This window comes from Pithys albifrons, chromosome 6 (genome assembly GCF_047495875.1).
Source record: "Pithys albifrons albifrons isolate INPA30051 chromosome 6, PitAlb_v1, whole genome shotgun sequence".
Lineage (NCBI taxonomy): Eukaryota > Metazoa > Chordata > Aves > Passeriformes > Thamnophilidae > Pithys > Pithys albifrons.
In genome coordinates, this window is record NC_092463.1 from 18,476,806 (window position 1) to 18,493,928 (window position 17,123).

A 17,123-nucleotide genomic window follows, 5' to 3' on the forward strand; every position below is an offset into this window, starting at 1 on the left:
ATTAAACTTCCCTATGTTTTACAAGTAGTATTTTTCACTAATATTTACTAAGATATAGAGATTAGCACTCTTTCCAGCCCCCTGGTGGACATCTGATTTACATTTGATGGGACAGTCTCACCTGACATGTCAAAATGTAAATGTTACTGAATATAAGTATTAGATTGTCTGTATTTGCTTTAGTGCAAACAAACTGGCCCTTACTACTCATAGGACATGTGAAAGTATTTATGAGTAATTTTTATCAAGAAACAGTATTTAGAAGCTAGCAGGTTTCATTATCTTCTAACACAAATTAGACCTCTATAAAGGTTTACAAGTGGCTTTGAAGTTCTTGCCAAGGGTAAATTGAAAGAAGTCCTCCTTACTTTTAAAATTCTTTCTATGCTTCATACTTGCCAACAGCTTTTGGGAGGGCAGTGAAAGTCACTTCGTGCTGAAGGGTAATGCAAAATCAATTGCCAAGTTCTCTACAAATCTTTCTAAGTATGAAGTGCAGCTTTGGTGATCCTTGCAGAAAGGGACTTTTTCTTTTGTACCAACAGCTGTGATTTGCTCTATGAAGTCATGCCCAAAATATATTTAAAACAGAAATAAATGTTGTAAATTACATTGTCAAGTTACCATGGAACTCAAAGAATTGATGGTGGTTTTTATCTTCTATATCATAGAAAATCATTGCTTGTTTGTTAATAACTTTAGAAACTCAGTATGAATCATAAAAATAGGGAGTGAAATACAGTATCATACAAGACAACATTGATAGCAGTATCTATAATATTAAAGCTATGTCTAAAAGTATGAAGAAGGGATTTCTTTGTTTCACAAACTATTTCAAAATGCTTGTATTCAATTCTTATGGTTTCATAGCAAGAAATATTAAAATATATACCAACTCTATTTTCATTTTGAAAATAAAGTGCCAATATTAAGGTATTTATTTCCCTAATGATAGATGGCTGGAACTCTCCTTCCGCATGTTCAAACTGACCCTATCCATATGTGCATTTACCCCAAAATGTTATTCGTGCTCTCCTTCCCATCTTTTCCACACAGTTTTTGAACATGCAGCCAGTTATGCATACAGGTATAGGATCACTATGTGTTGTACATGCCATTAGTCACTTTCCTGCACATTAAATAGCAAATGGAGAATACCTTCAGCTTTTGCACCTTTAAAAAAAACCCCAAACACTGGGTAAAGGTATTCTCCCGTCCTTCAACATTCCTGGTTTTAAACGCACAAGTTGTCATATTGAAGCTTAATTGGGAAAAGCTTTTAATTTGTGTCCAGTTCCACTGCTCTGGATCAACATACACTTAGTCTTTCATGGGTAGGTACTTGGATAAGCTGTACAGGTGACCTGTGAGGAGATAAAACTGAGTAAAATTTGTCAAGTTTTATTGACCAATGTGCATTCACTTTATTCTCTTGTATGGTAATGTACAAATGTAAATGTACTCCAATGATTTGCTAAGGATGATATCAACCTATATTTTGTCTGTACAATCCTTAAATATAGACATTCTTCTCAAGCAGTTGTATAATGTTTTACCTCTTCTCCCATTCTTTATCTCTTTATTTACTTGAATGGATAAGGGCAGGTTTTTATTCTCTGAGTCACTGAAATGCTTTCAGGAAGTCCATTCCCTGTACTGCATCTGTGCCTTTCAATTTCTGTTAATGCATTTCAGTTCTACTTGTTTGGATTTGATTCAGTTTGGGTAGCACACAGTGATAAGAAGACTTCTATGGCACTGGGAGATACCTGTTACCTCCTGATCAATGTGTTTATAACTGAAATTCCTCATCTGCTATGAAAGTGGGGAACAAATACAGTCAAATGAGTCAGATGACCCCTGTCCATATCTAGTTAATATGGTAAACATTGGGGAGTTTTTTCTAGTCATAACTTAGAAAATTCTAAATAAAAGTGTACTTTCTATATATTTTAAAATGAAAAAGTGAGAATTTTACTTAGCAGTGGTATAGTTGTAGTATGACAGACTAAATGTGGGAGTCCCAGGAGTCAGTAGTGATAGGACAGAAGAGAAGACCTGGGAAATAGCTTGGCAGGGTAGGAATTTCCTGTCAAGTAAAAAAGCTGGTTGAGAGACAGTAGTGATTCAAAAGTGGGCATGAAATTGGATGTTGGGATTGCTGACAAAAATGAGATAGATTCCATGGTTCCTGCCAATGTGCTTGTATAGATGATGGAGACAACCCAGACTGTGACTGGTTTGCTTTTTTTCTCTTTTCCAAATGTTAGAGGATTACTTTTTCACCTTCACATACTAAAACAAGTGTTAGTCTACCTTCTTTGTGTTAGTCTACCATTCTTCCTGAAGTTGTGGAAGTCTTTCTCCATACTTCACTTAGTGTTGTCTGTTTTAATTGACACTTACTTATGAATGAATTTGAAATATGAGTTTTAGTTGTCTTCCTTCCTGCCTTGAATTTTCTTTTTAACTTTAAATTATTATTTCATACTTTGCTCTGATAAGAAATTGATGCAGCCCATGGTCCCTCCCCATGAAAAGACTCAAGAGGGTGAACTAACTATGCAGCGTAAAGTAGCAATATTTCTTCTTATATCTGGACTCGGATTTTCTATTGTAAAGATTTCACATTTCATAAAGTCTAGATGTGTGATGCTGAATTAAATATGTCAAGTGTTTTGTGATATGACATTCGTCTATAAATATACTGAAATCAGGCAGGGAAAATGAAGAACTAAAGCTAAGAAAATGGTATTTTATTTGAATAACTGAAAAAATACTTTTTAACTGTAGTTCAAAATACACAGTGTAAAATCAAATCATATTTTATTGTTCTTAGAAAAGACAATCATTATTTTTGAATCAAAGTCATCACTCAAGAGGAGAGATGAAATTAAAAGTGCTTTGTGCTAAAAAGGAATATGAAAGAGAGCTCACCTGTTGCTTTATATGTGATATTATTAGTTTTTAACACTGTCTTCTCGATTAAGTCGTCTGGATATGATTGGAATAGTTACATAATTTTAATAAATAAAGCTTTTTTGTTGGTATGTTTCTTTGTATATGAACAGTTGAACATAATGTGAAAAGATAGGTTACAGATATATGTTAAACATATCTAGTTGAGATTTCTTAATTAAATCTGGACTATTCAGAACAGTGAATGTAAGTTATGGCTGTTAACTCCTGCATTTGCACAGTCATGGTTTACTTCCAAGTGAGCATTGATTGATGCCTCATATTGGTGTAAGGGTGAATGGGGAGGTGCACCTGGAGGTCTTTGCAAACTATTGCAAAAATGGGAGAAGTTAAGGTCTACTGAAGGCATGTGGGAACGGGAATGATTATTCCAAGTATTTAGATTAATCAGGTAAGCCTTTATTCAGTAAAAATTGCTACAGAGAAGAAGGTAGTACCCTAAGAACATAGCTTGAAAAAGCTAAGACTATTTTATAGGTGGTCAATAATTTTAAAACAAGCCTTTGCATTAACACCATGAATTGTTGAAGAATTGTCAGAGAACAGAGCATATTAAAGGATTTTGGATTTTGCTTTTCTCTTTTGACAGAGGTATTCCTTCTAAAGACAAATAGAAATACTAGTTAAGTAGGATAGGGTATAAGTTTTCCCTGTACATTAGCAGGTTGGAAGGTACTGTGTTAGTATGGAATGGGTGACGGACAGCCTTCTCTTATTCACAGTTCTTTATTTCAGACCACCAGTTAGTAGGGCATTGCCACAGCCGGAGAAGCTTCAGACAAATAATGTGGGGAAAAAAAAAAGACCTATAGAGGTAAGAAAAACATTGATCTCCTCTTCCTCTCCTTTTAGGATTCTGTTTTGCCAGAAACTGACACATTTATGGACGTGTTAAATGATTGTTTTATTTTAAATGTATCAAAGATGGAAACAGTGAATAGTGGGTAAATAGCAGAAAAAGTGGGAGTGATATTTTCTTGTAAATCAATAAAAAAAGGTTGTATTTCTTTTTCTTTTAAATTAAGTGTAGTACAACTTAATTCTTTGTAATTTTAAAACCTTTGAACTGTCTGTAAAAAGCATTATGTCCTGTTTAGATAATTGGATTGTTCAAGGATGTATTATTGCTAATAAAATGAAGCAATTTTTATTGCAAATGTTTTTAAGTTTATTTTAAAACGTCATTTAAAATTTATCACTGATAGCAGTTTTAAAATAATTTTAAAAATTCCATTAATGATTCCTTTAGCTTGGATACCTGTTTTTTCATTACATGGCAATTGCCAATAAAGATACTCACTTCTGATTAATCCGAAGTGGAAATTTCATTTAACCTTGGAAAATGAAGTTCTTTATACCAACTCAGTTATCGTCAATGTTATAAAACAAAATGTTTGGTGTAGTGTATTAAGCATCTTTTTGGCATTAGTGTTCTAGAACTTTTAGGATGTAATTCAGCTTTCTTAATTGTCAGCTGGAATTAAATTTTGGACCAATGATTGTCATTCTTTGTTTCTTTGTTTCTTCTAAAAGTATTAAAAGAACTTTGTTCTTCACTGCAGTTTATTTATTTATGTGCATGTGTATGTATATGTATATATACATGTGTGTATATGTTCACATACGTATTCTACAGCATCCACCAGACGGATATGAAAGAGTGCCAGGATTATGTATGACAAGAATGAGCAGTGATGTAAACTGACAGGGAGGGCACAATCCCAGTTTCTGCTATTTTGAGAAATGTTAAACTCCTTTTCGTTTACTATGTAATGACATAATAAAAAAATAAAAACCTATAAAAATTGCAAAGTTCAGAATTGCTTTAAGGTTTTGAGTATCTAATAGATGTGGATATCTTTTTTAGGACCTAATTTTGGAGCTGGTATTTGGGTATCGAGGCAAGGACTGCAGAAACAATGTGCACTATTTGAATGATGGTGCTGATGTAATATATCATACTGCCTCTGTTGGGATCTTGTATAATGTGGCAACAGGTAGGAGAAAATTCTGAGGGAAAATATTTCTTCACACACATGCAGTTACAGTTTATGAAGTAGCTTGTATGTTTTAAATAAGTATGTGGAAGAATTATTATTTGTTGCTGAAAAGTCCATCTGTAGATATGATTCATATTAGCTGCATAAGCAAACTAAGTATATGAAAATGTTCCTGGTGACTAAACGTTGAAGGAAATAGATTTGGTTATTTTGGTATTATTTTCTTTAAATTTGCATGTTAAAATGATCACAGAAACTAAAAGAGCTGAACAACAGAGTCACTGTAGTTTAATTTTTTCTAAAAGTAAGTTAATAGTATTTTTATTTGGTTTATTTTTCAGTCAACTGTACATGTGTTCATTCCTGATAACCAGTTTAGTTTAGATAACTTAGACCTTTTAAAGAGTAACATGACGCTATTAGTTCCTGTGATATTTCAACAGCTTGATGTAGAGAACTTAAAGAATAGTTTGGAGTTATTGAGTGCTGTGTGTTAAAGTTGACATAAAAAATTGTTTCTGTTTTCTGGTTTTAAGCTCCAAAATGCAACATCACCATAATCCTATTTTCTAACAAATATTATAAAATTTTCAAACACTGACTGTGTGTATGTGTGTATAAATGTTTTAATTTAAGTTGCATTATTTTTTTTTCCCTTTTTAGGCTCTCAGTCTTTTTACCAGGAACACAATGATGATATTTTGTGCCTCACTGTAAATCAGCATCCCAAGTTTACCAACATAGTGGCAACTGGCCAAGTAGGTATGTTTGTATTTTTGTAAAAAAAATTAACATAAGAGCATGCAATTAGGGCTTTGTAAGTTTATGATAAATCACAAAAATACTTGATTATGCTCTCTCCGTTTGTATGAGTGTTCCTCAGTTACCTCTCCTCTTTATGTGTTTTTTAAATGTAATTTAGTAAAGCTGACAAAAAATACTGAGGCATGAAAGAAGATTAAACTTTTGTCTGGAGTATTATCAAAACTATTTTTTCCAAAATCTTAAGCCCCATGAAATTAGTCTGGTTTTATTGAACTATTAGCTTGTGTTAGGCTTTCCAAGAAGTCTTAGCCCTCCCAAAGAAGCTGAATTGAGCTAACGTTTATTTCTATACAGATTAAACCCAGAATTCTTAAAATGCATGGCACACTATGTAGATTTTATCTCATCAGGAAGATCATAATATGTACTTGGAAGTTTGATACTACATATTCATAATATTCCAGGCAGAACCAAAACTCTAATGGTGTTTCCCTACACATAAATTTATATTTAGAGGGAAAATATATATATATATCTGTTTCATAGTGACATTAAAATTGATCTATGAACTAAACACGTTAAAGAAAAAAGAAAAAGCAAAAACTCACTGTGCATCTGCATAGCTGATACAACCTGATAGTTCTAAATTTTGCAGAATAGGGATCTTTGTAATCCTGCAATCTGGTTGCAGTTCAATCTGGTTGTTTTCTTCAGCGCAGAGAATACAGAAAACTCCCTTATTTCGTTTTAGTAAAAATAGCTTGTTTTTTTATGTAGGTTTATTTTAGATGTTTCATCTAAGTACAGTCAGTTTTTCACAGTTTATTACCTCCTATCCCGTGTCTTTTGGATTTTTAGGTGCATGTCTCATTAAAATCGACTCATTGATAGTAGTAACTGCTTAGCTAAAATAGCTTCATGTCTTGGTGAGTTTCTTGCCTCACATGATTTTAAACAAATTGTTAACAGTCATTATTTAATTGGAAAAAATTATCAGCAGTTTTTTGTATATGGTTTGGTTGCAAAGAACATTTGCAGGAATTCTAGGCCTTTTATTGTTTTAAGGAATTTGCATTTTCAGCATATTTCTTAATCTGGCCCTGTTTGCTGTTCTGTATGGGAAGAATGTGAAAGTTTTTTTGTCTTCAGTGTTCATCTTACCCAAGAAAAACACAGGACTTAATGCCTTTAAAAAAATTTCATAATCACTGCTACATGAAGTAGCAGTAGAACTTTTTTAACTGTTATGTAATGTGGATTAAGGCATACAAATCAGGGGCAGATGACACTTAAAAATTAAACTAAAAAACTTTTAAGGAGGGAATTATATCTGAAAAATGAGCTGGATGCAAAATATCTTCAAACAACACTTATTTTTACATTTTGAACCAATAGTAAGGAATACATACTCGTTAAAGAACATGTTTAACTGCTGCTACTTTTCCTACTGATATGATTGGCACAAACATGGCATCACCATCACGATTTAAATCATCAAAAGGTATACTGAAACACATCTTAAGTATTTTTGAACTATAATGCTATGCAGAGTCCTAGTAATACTTCTTAGTACCTGAACCTTTAAAATCCTGATTTCTTAATGCTATTGTAGAAGAATATTGGGTGTATTTGCCATTTGTCAAGATCAGCAGAATAGCAATCAGCATTTTTTCCCCACTTACTTGTTAAAATATCAATAACAGGAAAAATATGTTTTTCATTTATTTTGGCAGAGAGAGATCTAACATACACCAACACTAGATTTTTGTGTTGCAACTCAAAATGGAAATCAAAATATATTCATTCTATGACTTCTTTCTGATGTGGCTTCCTTTTATCAGTAATTATTCATCTTTAAAAGCAGTATAGGTACTACTGCAATGCAAAGAGAAGACATCAAGGGTGTGTTAAGACATTACACTAAATGTGGCGTCTATTTCCTTTAGCACTTATCTTATTTCTGATCTAATTATCTTTCTGCTGCTTTTCCATTACAGGAGACTCAGCAGATATGTCAGGTAAGGGAAATAAAATTTTAACATCTCTCAGGTCTAGTTAGCCAATGCAGTAGCACTCTGCAGCTTTATAGAGCCATAAGTGACGTGAATTCATTTTCAGTTTATTAAAACCCCGTATCAGTCGTTTTACTGTCAGCACTGAATATAAACCACAACAATCAGTGAACTGTAAATATAGAAACAATAAAAATATTAGAACACACTTTAAAAACTACTTTTGTTGTAGCGTATTGCCTTGTTGCTGCTTAGTAATGAATGAGTTCCTATACATACTGCTACTGTGGCATTCCTGTGTATGCTTGTAGGTTTTGCAGACATGTTGGGGCTGACAATTAACATTTCCTTTAGATATTCAATTGAGTATAATTTTAATATGCATTTCTAAAGTAAATTCCATTGAGGAGGCCTAGGTGACTGAGTGAAAAAACCAATCACCTTTCACATTTTTGTACGATCATCATATAGTTATTCCTACTGATCCAAAATGCTTATTATGATGTCAGTTTAATTTTTTTCCTGTATCATTTTGGGTCTTTGATAGTTTGACAGTCTTGACTGGGCTATTTTTTATTAATATGTTGTTTTTTTCAACTGCAATCTTAAAAATTCATCACCATCATGTGCGAATGAGTTCATTGTTGAGCATCATAATTGTCTTGTGAAGAAGCTTCAGAGGTGCATAAATGTGTGTTCACATGTACTACAAAATATAATAATCGTCATGTGGATCTAAAGCTTGTTCTGTGAAGAACAAATGTACAGTGACATCTTCAATGTGTGCTGATTTCTTTGAAATATGCAAAATTTTGTTTGCTCTAAGGATGGAAGGAAGATTATAGGTACCTTTTCTCATATTTTGCAAATTTTGCTCTGAAAGATTTTGTCAGTTCTTATTCAGAAAATCTAGGTGAAATTTCTGTCTGCCACCCTAAAAAAAATGTTTTGGCCATGGTTATAGAGTAGGTGCAGAGGTCAAGGGCAATACAGAGTTTTACCAAGGGGAGTGCTGAAGAGGAAGAAACAGTTAAGGGCCATGACAAAACTTTTCCTTCACTCAGCTTCCTAGAAGGACAGCAAGGAGTTTGCTGAAAATTTTAGGACATGCCAGTTGTTGTCAACCCCTGCCCTTTCTGTTTTAATGGCATGTCCATACTATGCTGTAGTACCTCGCAAGAGGTAAGGGTAACACCATATTACTGCCATGAGAGGAAATTCCAATGGGAAAAGAAACTAGGAAGATTTTTCTAAGACTGTTTTGGAACAGCTGTGAGATTGTGCTCAAAAACAATTTCATGTGTCTAAAATTTTGCCTAGGTCCCTGTGCCTACTGTTTCCCATCACATGTGCCTTTGAGGGCCTAGATTTAGCTGATTAGAAACACAAAGCGTGAAGCTGAAATAGAATTCAGTTTATGTGAATCTGGGATATGACAAGAACTGGTAACCTCCCTACTCTGCACTCAAATTTACTGAGGATCAAAAGTAAAGAAGTTTTAGAATCTTACTGTCCTGGAAATGCCCTCAAATACTGTTTAGAGTTTGCAAACTACACGTGGATTGCAAGGTCTTTTGAGAAGGTATTGCATTTGGGGAAAAACCAGCTGTCATCATGGTAGAGATAATCACATACATAAGTAGCATGGAAAGACAGTTTTTGGTGCAAAGAGCTTGCAGTCCAAACAATGCAAACTAAATACCCTAATTCCTGTACATCAGTTAGCAAGCTGACAACTCCGCTTATGCTCTCCTAAGAGGGCACGCATTTCAGACAGATGGCCACTGTTTAGAAAGATTTTGGCCTTGTACTGTAAACTCATTTCTCTGTAGCCATGAGTTGTTGTAAAGCCCCATGTAGAAATTACATTCTTGATGAGTTGCTCAGTATTTATGAAGTTTTTTGAGTTAGCATGCTGATTGAAGTTTTACTAGGATTGAAACAGGAGTAAACAGCTGGCTGTCAGAGCTACTGCTGTGCTTCACAAGTGTCATAACACGTTAAGGAAGGTTTATCTCTGGTAATATAATGGGGCCTACTTTTTCATTCTACCTAATGATCCTGTTTGCCGTAAATTGGTTTCTCAAGAGAAGCCAAAATCTCCTTTTCTTTCTGTTCTTCCCCTTGTCTGATCACAAAAATGTTATTTGTCATGTTAAAAAATACTAACTGCTTCAATAAGCAAATTACAAGACATTTGCAAAGTGTATTCTAATGACATGTTTTTGTATTTGTGTAGCTACAGCTCCTTCTATTCATGTGTGGGATGCGATGAACAAACAGACGCTGTCGGTGCTGCGGTGCTACCATTCCAAGGGCGTCTGCTCAGTCAGTTTCAGTGCCACTGGCAAGCTGCTGCTCTCTGTAGGGCTGGATCCCGAGCATACCATCACCATTTGGAAGTGGCAGGAAGGTAGGAAAGTGATTGTTTTTGTAGAATGCATTTATATTGTTTGAGGTATGTTGGCTTGAGTCAAGAGCCATTGTAACATTAAAATGTCATCAGATGAAAAATTATTACAATAAGTGCTGTGCCCTATGCTCTGTACAATAAGAGCTAAAATAAATGTATTTACCCATTCCAGTCACTGCTAAACATATCTCCTTTGAAACTGCTGTGTACAGATCAAGATAGTTCACTGATTTCCAGCTAGAATAATTAAAGAAAAATGTAGTTTTCATTCTTTGTAAAAATATTATTATTGTTACATCATTCTTCTCTGTTCCTATTCTTCTCTAAAATCTGATTACTTGTTAGGTTGTCATACTCCTAAAATTATTACCCAAAAGTACAAATTGCAGAAATGTGATGCCAGTACAAATCTCTCATGCATCTCATATAGTTGATGTCTTAAGCTATACTACACGTTTTCAGGTCGACTTTGATCTGTGTTCAGGGTTTGGGCTAAAGTGATTTGGTGAGCTCCTTTCCTCATCTTCTTTCTGTCTGGCAAAGCCGTGCTCAGATTATGAATTTGATACTCTAGTCTTAGGGGTTTAGTTCTCTGGAGATTTCTATTGATCAGCTAGTAACTCTCACAAGTTTGAAGATCGCTTATCGAGTGAATACAAAGTGATGTTTCACAGCTTCTCTGCTAGATCCTGTAGAGACAGACACAATGTCAGATGTGTGTCTATACAGTCTTAGGTAAAACGAAGGATGTGTGATAAAAGCCCATGCAACATTTACTGCCTTTTCAGAGAACATGCCTGTGCTCATTCTTGAAAGTGACACAGATTTAAAATGTCAGCTATGCATACTGATTGAGGAATCTTCATACGGGTACAATGATTTGTAACATTTTTTTACCTGGAAATGTGTCTTTTTCTCAGCTAATTTAAAATGCTCATTTTTTTTCTGCCAGGTGCCAAAATTGCCAGCCGAGCTGGACATAACCAGCGTATATTTGTAGCAGAATTCAGACCAGATTCAGATACCCAGTTTGTTTCTGTGGGAGTAAAACATGTGAGGTTCTGGACACTGGCTGGAAGAGCTCTTCTCAGTAAAAAAGGGCTGCTGAGCTCCATAGAAGATGCACGCATGCAGACCATGCTATCTGTAGCTTTTGGAGCGGTATGTACTTCAACAACTGCTTGAAAATGTTTTTACCCTTCTGCCTTTATTCTGTTCAGTGAGACTTTTCTAACCTGCTAAGGAGTGTGTTAGTTGTTTTATTAAAGTCAGTGTAGTATTTCTAATACTTGCCTGCTAATTAGAATTAATTCCAGCTTTCTTTAGAACAGAAAAGAAGATTATGGATTTGTGTGTTTTCAAGAGAAACAAATATAGGTGCTTTGGACTGATAATATGCTGCTTGGTACTTAATCCAGGTAAAACAAAACTGAATCTAGACTGCAGGAACCAAACAGTAGAAATGAGGCTAATTTTATGCCCACTGGAAGTGTTTCTATAATCTGTATGTATTACTGCTCATGGGTGATCAGAGAGCAGCGTTGTCCTGGGGTGTTAGTTAACGTCTGTGACTGTGAGACACTGTTAGACAACTGCAGTAGGGTTTTGTTTTGCGTTAGGACTTTTTTTTTTTTTAAATATGCAGGCCTTGTTGCTAAGCTCCATGGCACTGCTGTTTCAGGAGTTGCTCTGTACAAGCAGCCCTCGTCTCTTCAGCTGGGCAGACAGCCACAGATTTCGTATGTGAAGTGATGATTCGCTGTGACCACACGCATTACTGTCCTGCTTGCCGATCTGCCTCTTAGGTCCAGACTGAATTCAAGCCATCAATTTTTGGTTTTGAAACTGTAACTGGCCTGTGGTTTCAGTTTTTCATTACACTATCTCTTTTCCAGAGTAGTGTCTGATTTAAAAGAGAGTCTTACAAAGAAACAAGATATTTTCCAAATGATGCACAGCCTGGGCATCAGTAAAGGGTTTGAGAAACCCCTGTAAACACAGATTCTTAGTGTGAGAATCAGGCTGTATGCTAAATGGCCTGGAGTTTGATGTAACTTTGTTTGAGGATGCAGAGCTTGTAGACGTTTTGTGAAATGCTGTGCAAACTGCATAAAGCCAGACCTGGTGTGTTCTCCATACTTCAGGAAGGGAGCAGTTCTGGGAGTGCTCTTGATTTTGTATCTGAAGGACCTAGTTCAGGTGTCCCTAAGCTGAAGTTGGAAATGGCGTCAGAGTTAGTTACGCTGTGAGAATGATCAGAGGATCGGCTCTCAAGTTCATTTCTAATCCTCTTATTTTATTAGAGCCAAACACACACATGCCCCTTAAAAAAAAAGGATGTAGAATGTCAACATATTTCAGTCAAGGAAAGTGTTTGTGCTGCATCTGTACATGCATGATGATACTCTAAAACACTACACATGATGCTCAATTTGAGGATTGTTTGTGTAAGTTACTACAACAGTTTTGCTCAATAACCACTTTGTGTTCATTTGAAGTGTAACCTAATAAATTGCCCTCAAATTTCAGAGGTAATTAAAATTATTTTTCTTACCCTTTATGAACAGGAAGCAGAAGTAAAGATAACAGGCAGGTTTTAGTTGTAAGTCAAACTGTTTTGTTCCTAAACTAATGGTTACTGTAATCCAGTGAGTATCTATGCCTAACCACAAAAATTAGAGAGTACATAGCAAGGGAGTACAAATTGCCTGTTTGTGTAGAATGTCAATACCTTTTTCTTCTGTTTTTACCACAGACTGCATATGTGATAAGCTGAAGATGTGAATAACTGTATGGCCAAAGCTCTAGTCATTGTATTTCTTCTTGCAGAACAGACTATTAGCAACAAGAAAGCCTGTTTCAGACTTCAAGAAGGAATATTGTTTTGCTCATTGTTTTGTCCCAAGAGGTTCTTATTGCCCCTTCCACAGTTTCCTCTTCTACAGCAGCAAATAGAAGCAATTTAACCTAGATGCAAATGGTGATGATCTTTAGTTCTGAATGTTTTTCTTCTGGCCTTATGCAGAATCGCATGATGAGTTTATTTTTCCCCTTTTCAGAATAACTTGACGTTTACAGGTACTATCAGTGGAGATGTTTGTGTTTGGAAAGATCATGTGTTGATACGAATTGTGGCCAAAGCCCACAATGGACCTGTTTTCACAATGTATACCACATTAAGAGATGGTTTGATTGTTACAGGAGGCAAAGAAAGGCCGTGAGTCTTCTTTTTTCTTTTTTTTTCCTGCATGCACATGTACCCTTTAGAAATGCTTTTATGAGAGAAGGCAAAAACATTTATTTTGAAACTTAGAATCACAGAGTGATTAGGATTTGGAAGGTACCTTAAATATTAACTAACTCCAACCCCCATTTAACTTTAAGCACTAAAAAGTTCCCTAGTCCTTGTGGGTTACTTTTTTTTTCTGAAGATGTACTGAGGTTGTTAACTCCAGTAATTTGCCCAGTTGTGATTAAATGAATGATAAGTTTTATAGCAGCATGGTGCACAATGTCTTTCAAATGAAAGATCTGCTTAGGTATGATAGCAGAGGCAAGCTGCCTTCTCTCAAATGGGAGGGACAGCAGAATTCTTTGTTTCTGGGGTTGTGAGCAAATTATCTTCTCAAGCATTTTAATTATGCCTTGCTAATGATAAAATAAAAAATTGCTTCAGCTGTAATACAGTCCATCTGATGATACAATAGTGCCCCATTTTGCAGGACAGACCACTTACTATGTTTTCAGACATTTGAAAACTTATCTATGCCTGTGCTTGAAATGTTTTCTTCCAATATTTGTAAACATTGTTGTAACTTTATTTAGAGGTTGTTCTCTCTATTACTTAGCTTCAGAGACTCCTAATTATTAGTGTTTGATCTGAAAGAAAGAGTAATGAGTAACAGTAAGAATCATTAATTAATCTGTAGGAAAATGAAGTATTGGCAGTATGCAAAACAACTTCTCATTTAGCAAGATTGAATACTTGCTTCTCCTTGGCATTCTTAGTTGCCGATCACCAGCATGTTTTGGTAGCATCCTTTTCCTGGTTGTGATGACCAATGATATGTCACAACAATCCTAGTGGAAAGCAAAGGATATTCTACTGCAAGGAGAGTGAATTGATAATTCATTATAGTTCTTTTAATAATGATAATGATAATAATAATAGTACAAGCACAGTCATTCTGATTAAATTTTCTGAAGTTCTCTGTCAGGGTTCATTCAGTAATCAAAGTTGTAACACAGGAAGCCAATATTGTGGGACATTATTTTTTGTGTCTGTTAGGGGAGATTCTTGACTCTTTGAAGACAGGTAAGACATGTCCCAGCTCAACTGGAAATGCCATATTTATAACGGTTTCAGTAAAGATTATCTTCTTTTTAGAAATTGTTTAAATTTGAAAATGTTCTTTACTGTAATACCAATGGTTTTTTGCAAGTGGCTGCAAAATACTTAGTGTTTTTGTAATTAATACTTATTAGTTGGCTATCTTGTGCAATTAACATTGTGTGGGTTTTTTGCTGTATCTTTGCCATTTCTTTCACAGAAGTGAAAATCGTGGCATTTACAAAAGTGAAAATCTTTTGACATTTATTTCACAGAAGTAAAACACCTATCTTTCCCATTTCCCTCTACATATCTTCCCTGTTTCCCTAAACTATATTTTGATAATCTCTGCCTGTCTTATTATTAGGATAGCAGTTTTTTCACACACTCAGCTGTTCCTTTGACTGGACAAATTCCCTCAGGGCTGCTCGTTCAGACTAAGCTTAGCAGTGTCCATCTTTCGTCTTGTTCTGTAAAGCACTACAATAAGAACTTGGAATCAGTATGTCTTGCTTATCTGGGAGCCTCAGCATATTAACATCAACTGTTCAGTAAAACCAAATTTCAGTAAAAACAAATTGCTTCACTTGCAATACATTACTTTAAAAAATGCAGTTCTTTCATGCATTATTTTTCTTCTTTTTTACTCATGCCTGTTTCTCATGCCTTCATAGGTCAAAGGAAGGAGGAGCAGTTAAACTATGGGATCAAGAACTGAAAAGATGTCGTGCCTTCAGACTAGAGACTGGACAAATGACAGACTGTGTTCGCTCTGTTTGTAGAGGCAAGGTAAAGGAAACCTCCTGTCTGCAAAATAAAACTTACAATTTCTGGGTTGATCTGTAAATATTGGATAAATGACTTCTGCTTTCTCTTATAATTGGTATTTGAAATGAAAGGTTAAACTGGAAGGTGTCTACAATGGATATTGCAGCAGAAGAACATCTACTTTGTGATATCTCAGTATTACTTAGGATAATATTCCATATATACTTTCATTAAACATTAATTAAGGATTTCTTTTCTATTTTCACAATTCAAATATCAAATATCAAGTATCATATGACAAGCAATAACTCAACTAGCATCATGATTGCTTTACAGCTTTGTACTTTAATGAATCAAAGGAGTTTAAAAAATAAGTTATCTTCGATTATTTAACAACTCAATTTAAGCAAACTTTTGTGACAGAATTTGACAGAACTATAGCTCTAGATTATATCTTTATTACTGTTCATCATGAGTGGTTCATATATTCTATCTGAGATAATTTTTTCACTATTTTTCAAGGGGAAAATTCTTGTTGGGACAAGAAATGCAGAAATAATTGAAGTTGGAGAGAAAAATGCTGCATGTAACATTCTAATTAATGGTCATATGGATGGACCAATCTGGGGCCTAGCAACACATCCATCCAGAGATTTCTTCCTTTCTGCTGCAGAAGATGGCACAGTAAGACTATGGGATATTGCTGAAAAGGTAAGTGTTGGAAAATAGTTTTTAGAAAGAAAAGATAGACTTATGATGGTGTTTCAGACTTGAAACTTGGTTTTGAATGTATTCTGAGAATAATCCATATGATACTGTTATCATGTTAACCAACTATTGGTGTAAGGTACTTTTCAAATATGGACAAATAATAACAGTTACTATTTGGGGGTTTTGTTTCTCCACAGAAGATGCTGAACAAAGTCAGTTTAGGACATGCAGCTCGTACTGTTTGTTACAGCCCAGAAGGTGATATGGTAGCTATTGGCATGAAAAATGGAGAATTTATTATCTTACTTGTGACCTCTCTAAAAATTTGGGGGAAAAAAAGGGACAGAAGATCAGCAATTCAAGATATCAGGTCAGAAAATATAATATTTTTGTCTATTGTAGTATGCTAGGAATCTCCAATATTTTGATTTTTAAAAATACTGTTATGTGTTCTGAGGAGCATTGCAATGATATTTCAGAGAGCTGGAGTCAATGACTGAATTGTGGAGTTTTTATGATTGCTCTGATACCAGGAATAAAAGGAAAGGAGGAGGCACATGAAGATAAGAGATAGCAATCAGTCAAAAAGACTGATGGAATGTGCACCAGTGATGGGTGCTGTTCCTCAGTGGCTGGTGTTGGGACAGGTATTTTTTTTATATTTTTGTTGGCAGCATGGACAGTAGAATTGAGTGCACCCTCAGCAAGTTTGCCAATGATACTGAGCTGTGCTCTGTGGTTGACACGACTGAGGCAAGGGATGCTGTGTAGGAGGTAAAATGAGATCAGAAATTCAGAGGTGAAGACTGTTTCTTCTGTGAGGTAAATTGGTCATGATCAGCTAATGAAAGGTTTTGGAGAGCAAAGTGGAATGAGAGAGAAATATGATCAAACAGGGACCTTGCAGGAGAGCTGTGCTAGGCACTGGGGACTTGTTGGAATGAGAAAGCTGTCTCAAGGTATGTTTCAGAGAGAATAAAAATAGAGAAACTTTCCTAGTAACACAAAAGGGGCTGTGCGGAATTTTTTCAGTTTGGAAGCTTCTGAGTTTCAAGACTAAAAAGAAAGACTGGAGTAAAGAAACCACTGTGCAGAGATACACTGGGCAGACAAAAGGTCTAATTTCTCATCTTTTCAGTGTATTT

At 35.1% G+C, this 17,123-nt stretch overlaps 1 protein-coding gene across 2 annotated transcripts in view; it reads left to right on the forward strand.

The window, feature by feature from the left end:
* The window catches only part of EML5 (EMAP like 5), a 107,525-nt gene that overhangs the window by 77,866 nt on the left and 12,536 nt on the right, over window positions 1-17,123 (forward strand). The window contains exons 28-37 of one of the 2 annotated variants that reach the window (XM_071557699.1): window positions 3,715-3,793; window positions 4,847-4,976; window positions 5,643-5,741; window positions 7,742-7,762; window positions 9,996-10,169; window positions 11,122-11,330; window positions 13,229-13,386; window positions 15,174-15,288; window positions 15,790-15,978; window positions 16,176-16,348. In XM_071557699.1, coding sequence (XP_071413800.1) covers window positions 3,715-3,793; window positions 4,847-4,976; window positions 5,643-5,741; window positions 7,742-7,762; window positions 9,996-10,169; window positions 11,122-11,330; window positions 13,229-13,386; window positions 15,174-15,288; window positions 15,790-15,978; window positions 16,176-16,348 — 1,347 coding nt within the window. Of the gene's footprint in view, window positions 1-3,701; window positions 3,794-4,846; window positions 4,977-5,642; window positions 5,742-7,741; window positions 7,763-9,995; window positions 10,170-11,121; window positions 11,331-13,228; window positions 13,387-15,173; window positions 15,289-15,789; window positions 15,979-16,175; window positions 16,349-17,123 lie in introns of those variants that run through there. The other variant, XR_011698008.1, reaches the window with a different exon arrangement.